The 6,606-nt window shown below is 45.1% G+C and overlaps 1 protein-coding gene across 1 annotated transcript; it reads right to left on the bottom strand.

Moving 5' to 3' along the window:
• Positions 1–2,327: 2,327 nt before the first annotated feature.
• LOC135461844 (noggin-2-like) lies at positions 2,328–5,059 on the bottom strand. The gene is made up of 2 exons (XM_064739089.1): positions 4,989–5,059; positions 2,328–4,201 (listed from the first exon to the last, which is right to left on the bottom strand). Exons 1-2 carry the CDS (start codon positions 5,057–5,059, stop codon positions 3,421–3,423), a joined length of 852 nt encoding a protein of 283 aa, XP_064595159.1. The 3' UTR covers positions 2,328–3,420.
• Positions 5,060–6,606: the final 1,547 nt, after the last annotated feature.

The raw sequence follows: 6,606 nt of genomic DNA, 5'->3' as shown, positions 1-6,606 counted from the left end.
CCTTCTGACATAAAGCGGTACCTGGCAACCGCACCTCGCGAGGTAGCTGACACACATCCTGACATAATGCCCTACCTGACAACTGCACATCTCCAAGTAGCTGACAAACCTCCTGACATAAGGCCGTGCTTGACAACCAACATCGCCAGGTGGCTGACAAGCCTCCTTACATAAGGCCGTACCTCACAGCACCACCTCGCCAGGTAGCTGACAGTCCTTACATAAGGCCGTACCTCACAGCACCACCTCGCCAGGTAGCTGACAGTCCTTACATAAGGCCGTACCTGTCCACCGCACCTCGCCAGGTAGCTCGCAAACTTTCTGGCGCAAGGCCAAGTCTGACAACCGCACCCCAACAGGTACCTGGGAAACCTCATGACACACGGCCGTAGTTGATTGAACAGGAGCTGATTTCGAACAGATCAAACCTATAACTTAAAGTTCTAACGAAAGATCTTTTTACACCAGAGATCCCGGGCCACTCCAGAAACAACTGTACATTCTCCCCAAACAATATTACGCGAAATCAGTTTACATTTAAAAGGAAAAAGACCGAACCTAGAGGCCTCTCGTTTGCCTGATTCCACAAAGCACGATTTGAATGGAATGTTATAGGTCTAATCCGTGCTAGGTCCTACAGTAGATTTGAAAAGTATTATGTTACGATAACTCCCTATCGCTGTTTTAACTTCTGGCATACCAAACAGCGTTGCTGGGAATTTTTGAATTCTGAATTTTAAGTTTGCTTTCAAAAAGTCTTTAAGGAATAAATCCCAGTGTATACATTCCATAGAGAAAATCGTTTGACATAATTTTATAACTGAAATATACGTTAAATTTAAATCAGATAACAAGGAAATTGTGGACAAAAATTCGTTTACTCTCCTAACGTACTGCCTTTTTTTTTCTCTCTGTTACAGGCTTATAATTTTACTTTGCTTTTTACATACATAGATATTGCCTATTACGATAACACTTTCATTTTACTACTTACTTTTCCCCATTGCTTATTGTTGTTGCGTTTCTTCAAAACATTCCTCGATGGTTCTGACTATATTTATTTAATGATGTTGCTAGTACTATCCTTGGGTTCTCCGATAGTATGGCACCGGTACCTGTCCAGTCATAGTATCGAAACGTAGAAAAAACTACTAACACAAAATCAAAAACACCACACAAAATTGTAAATTCAACTTTTCACGTATTTTTCTCATTTTAGTTACAGTTTATCCCGAGAGATATTGTGCATGACAAAAATGAGGCGCACTCTGAGTTCAGTATAGCCCAGTGCAGACTGAGCACCGACCCGCACTCGCCGTCCCCGAGGCGTCCTGGCCTCGCTATCACTGCCGGCTCGTGCCGGGCCAGCGGGCCCCGGTGTACGTCGACCGGTAAATCACCGAGCGTTTCTGGCGTCACTCTCTAGGGAACGTCCCGTCGGGAGAGTTTTTCGCACTTCAGCCCCGCTCGAGAAGCCGGCTCGAGCCACTTGAGCGCCGGGCGGTCTATTTGGCTGAGATCCGACCAAAACATACCGCAGAACAGTTCAATCGCTAAGGCGAGCAGTCGCTATTCTCAAACTGCAGACAGATTGTCTACGCCGATGTGCGAGCCTCATTCATTCCCCGTTCCCTTCCAGATGAGAAGTCACCTGTTGTGCGACTTTAACTGCTTTTTGTTGGCTCTCCGTTGGCGTTTGGTGAGGTAGACATCCGAAGAATGACTGTGAAATACTATGGTATACATTCAGGCTGTGTATGATCAGCTCACGGAGTTAGTAGCGCTATACTGCATGTCTGCAGTATAGCATATCTACACATCTTACAATTATATGTACAATTTAAGATTAATGTTGTTTTGTACACAACGTAATAAATATTTACACATATACATACTGTACAAATAGACAACACGAAATTGGAAGCCAGACTGATGACCGCCATTTAAATAAGTATCCTTCTATGTGCTTGGCAAATTGTCAACGTTAAATGATCCAGTAACTTCCACTGTTATGTCACTTCACAAAGTGGCAATGTACCGCGAACGGCATATAAACACGAACACGTGGCAATGAGTCCCGAACACGTGGCAATGTGTCCTGTATTGTACACTCTCACTAGAGGAATAGGCAAAATGTTCTGGCCAATACACCAAATATCACGCTAATAAACACTAATGTGTCCCGAACGGTACACTGACTGTCACTAGAGGATTAGGCAATATGCCCTGTCCCATACACCAAATATCACTCCAATAAACCATAATGTGTCCCGAACGGTGCACTGTCACTAGAGGACTAGGCAATATGCCCTGTCCCATACACCAAATATCACTCCAATAAACCATAATGTGTCCCGAACGGTGCACTATCACTAGAGGACTGGGCAATATGCCCTGTCCCATACACCAAATATCACGCCAATAAACCATAATGTGTCCCGAACGGTGCACTGTCACTAGAGGACTAGGCAATATGCCCTGTCCCATACACCAAATATCACTCTAATGTGAATGGTATACAACCCAAATACATTCACTCAAAAAAATAATAAAAATATGTGCACCTCAAATAAGTGGTACTTCATTGCATTTCAGGCATGCGGACTGGTCTCTGTTTCCTGACGCGTTGGCCTATATACGTACTAAGTATATCCAAATCCGCCGATGTAAAGCTTGAAGTCAGAATTTACATCACACCTATATATGACAAGATACCCGTCCGAATGAAACCAGTCACTATTGCTGTCTTCGGGTAATTGACTGGCGTCCACAAATAGCGCCCGGCAGTGACAGAAGCACACGGCTAAATGTCGCACGGAACAGAATCACAGCTGATGTACCTGCAGTTATTCGCCATTACGACTCTCCCACTGTCTTTAGGACTAACGGAGAGTTACAATCTCGTTACCAGAGATCTCCTGCTCCTTAGCCCAGCACCTCGTTCTCAGGATCACCTTGAGTTTTACCTGGTCAAATTTCTGCAGTAAGCGTCCTGCCCGAAATCACAATATCAGCGCCCTGTCTGAAATCACAAAATCAGTGCCCTGTCTGAAATCACAATATCAGTGCCCTGTCTGAAATCACGAAATCAGTGCCCTGTCTGAAATCACAATATCAGTGTCCTGTCTGAAATCACAATATCAGTGTCCTGTCCGAAATCGCAATATCAGCGCCGTGTCTGAAATCACAAGATGGTTGTTCTATCTGCAACGGTGGGATCAGAGTTGTGAGAGACACCACACAAATAATGTTTTGTGTGAAACCCCATCCACCACCAGTGACCAGACGATCTCTCTGTCACATCATTCCAGGATCATTGGCCGGCCCGAATTCCAAGCATAACAGTGTCTTCTTCCCCCAAGAAGTCACTGGACACGTCCCCAGCTCTTCCTATGTGAAATAGCTGTCCGGGCAAACAGGCTAACAGGCGCACTGACACTCATCAATGATAGGGTAATGCACGTGTATCCACGCACAGTGAAGCTGCTCCGTGTCTGTCGACTTGCAATGCCACCGCAAGATGATCTTCTGTATTTCTTTAAAAGGTTTGCACTTCATGCCGGGCGGGATTGAGCAGGATCGCCCAGAGTAGCAGATCCCCTGGCGGATCCAGCGGGGCCAGAAGCGCAACCCTAAGTCTCGCCACACATATTGGACCGGGCAGTGGTTCAAACCCCACAAATACCGCTGCACCTTCTGCTTTGTCCGTTTTTTAATCCTCAGTCTGATTTTGCGGCCGTCCGCCAGCCTGTAAGTGGCGAATGATTTGATGTAGCCAGGCATTTTCCCCTTTGGCCTGCCTTTCCGAAATTTGTAGACAACAGTTCCATTGGGTTTTTCTAAAAGTTCGTTTGGTTTTACCACTGACATAAAAGCTGCGTCAAAACTTTTACCCAGAAATCGTCGTAACTTCTTGTAATTGAGGTCCCGATCTTTGGGATCCCGTGCCTCGTCGGGCTCCTCTACCAGTCCCACAAGAGGAAGGGAATCCGACGGTAAGGGTCGCGAGCGCGAAGAGACTTTGCTCTCTCTGAGATGACTGTCCGGGTCGCCCAATCCCTTGGGGTTGTGCCTCTTGCTAGTGCGCCGGGGCAGTGGCTCGCTGACACCTGTGTGACTGCTCCACACAACCAGCAGTATCAGGCCACGGTACCACAGAAGCTTCATTGTTCTTGCTGTACAAGTCCGATAGTTGTTAGTCCTGAAGGCAAACCATGAGGGAAAATATGAGTGACACTTTTATGAAGGGCGCTTTAAAACCCCATAAAATATATATTATAACAGTTTTGGAGTTAACGAGACGATCTAAGCGTTAATTAGTGTCTATACAGATAAACGTTGATTGCCATACAGGTGGGCGGACTGTCACGGATTGGACCACTGAAACCAGCCAAATACCTGTACATTTATATCGAACAATTATAGAAGGCAGGTAAATAAAACAGAGAAAAAGTCACACGGCCCGGTGTCACTTCAGCACATTTAGTTTGACAATGAAGAGTAATAATACTCAGTAAGTTAATTAAATACTTGACAGTGGTGGGTGTGTGAGCGAACACATAAAAAAATATTTGAATAGCATAAAATTTACAGATGAAAAATATTCAGTAAACCAGTAATAACTGTTATAATGAGCTCACTTACCGACCATCTATGTAAAATAACCGCACGCAGTTAGAAGCTGATTATCTCTGTGCTGTATCGGTGGACAGGTAAAATCCCACATCGGGGGACTAATAAAGTTAAACTAGTATATTAAATGGAGATGGCGAAGTACGTAACAGATGTGTAGTGTCCGTGCAGCTCGCTCGGGCAGCTTGACTCTCTATCGTCTTGTCTACTCCCCTTCTCCTCAATACTCTGACTGATCAGCTTAAGGCCTCGCACTCGTTATTCCTCTCACCATATACACCTCCCATTCAACTAAATTTTCCTCTCTAGTCATAGCCTCGTAAGAAGAAATGTAGCGACAGCGAGTCTAGACGGACCTGACCAGTGGCGGCGTGGTTGGTTCGGGCTGGGGAGGAGTGGGCCGCTTGTCAGGGGCACTCATAGGCATACAGCCCAACACACCGTACGTACAGACAATACCGTGAAGCCGCAGCACCACAACACTCTTACCGTTAACACCTGTTTTCTCCAGAATTTTTTTCTCTTTTCGTTCAAGTCGAATTCATCTTAGTGAGTCGTGGCCCGTGTACGTGTGAGGACGTTGAAGGGGTGGGTTTGGAGAAGACTACTGGCCCTTAATAAAGATAACCATATCACCCCCAGGCTAGCTTCACGCGCTCTCCCCACGGGGGTCTGATTACTCATTAACACCTAGACACCGCTTTTGATTTTAACTTAACGAACTCAATTGATACCGGCATTCGTATACGCTGTTATTTTTATATGTGGATCAGCCGCATGTAAATTATAAGGCAAAACTATCGGGTAGTCGAGGAATTGACGGGCCCTATACATCTCCGGTTCTTTGAAGGAATTCAATCCCCAAATTACCCGCAGACATGACAGCAATGTGAAGGCGTAAATATTGCTGGTGCTTAATGGAAATAAACGGTAAAATAAGTAATTGCGAGAAGCGGAGTTTGTTTGAACGCCGGGGAAGGTCAGACCAAGAAAACAGATGTTGACAGGGGTATTAGATAGCAGCCGAGTGACGGGGTAAATAAACAAGGAGAAGAGAGCGAGAGGTAGGGTGGGCAATACACCTTCTCCTTGCCACTAAACTTCTCTCTCTAACATCACACACGGGGTCCTCTTCCTGTCCGTACCTCATACTTACAAAGTAACTTCCTGTCCGTATCTCATCCTTCCAAACCTTGATTCTGTACCTATCCCATCCTTCCATAGCTTTATTCTGTCCGTACATCATCCTTCCATAGCTTCATCTTGTCTCATGACATCCTTTAACAGCATAATCATGTTTCATACCTCATCATCCCATAGCTTAAAGGAACCTCTCGCCAATACGGTGAGTTCAAGTCCAGCTCATCTTGGCTTCCTCTCCGAGTCTGTCTGCAACCTATGGCGAGTTTGCCCCGGGCTCTACCCTATTTCCTCAAACCATTATGCTTGCCGACGCTGTATAAGTGAGCTATTCTTGAGTCTAGCGTAAAACTCAAATCAAATAATATATAATAATATACCGTCCACGTTTTAATACGGACTTCTGTGGAGCCTGTGCAACCTGGCTCATCCTGTCAAAACCAAATGAGCTATCTGTGCACAGTGAACAACGTTACTTTCTTCAGTACAATCCTGTCTGAATACTTTTAGCACCCTTTCTTAATTTTACCGTGAACATTTCGTCAGAACTTAATCCTTCCATGAGATCACAGCATTTTGGCATACATTCGGTATTATACATCTCTTAGCACTTCACCCTACGTTGGTTGTGTACAAAAGGGGTTATCTGGAGGTGAGAGTGTAGATTGAGCAACAACTGAGTGGTCTTTTCACGCTTTTGATAATATAAGGCGTGGCGAAAGGTTGCTGGTTAAAATGTCGCAACCGGAAATATCGCCTGACCTTCACATACCGCTTTTATGTTGAGTATCTATCTTTATGCACTGGGCATGTGTTACCCTAATATAGCATGAC

This window comes from Liolophura sinensis, chromosome 1 (genome assembly GCF_032854445.1).
Source record: "Liolophura sinensis isolate JHLJ2023 chromosome 1, CUHK_Ljap_v2, whole genome shotgun sequence".
NCBI classification, from domain to species: Eukaryota; Metazoa; Mollusca; class Polyplacophora; order Chitonida; family Chitonidae; genus Liolophura; species Liolophura sinensis.
The sequence above is the reverse complement of the archived record's forward strand: the minus strand, read 5'-3'. Positions and strand labels throughout refer to the sequence as shown.

Excerpts from the sequence above, each read along its gene's own strand:
- LOC135461844 (XM_064739089.1), bottom strand. The coding sequence starts at position 5,059 with ATGCCTATGAGTGCCCCTGACAAGCGGCCCACTCCTCCCCAGCCCGAA. Across the intron at positions 4,202-4,988 it reads ACCACGCCGCCACTGGTCAG|GACTAACAACTATCGGACTT; the intron begins GTCCGTCTAGAC and ends GTTTGCCTTCAG.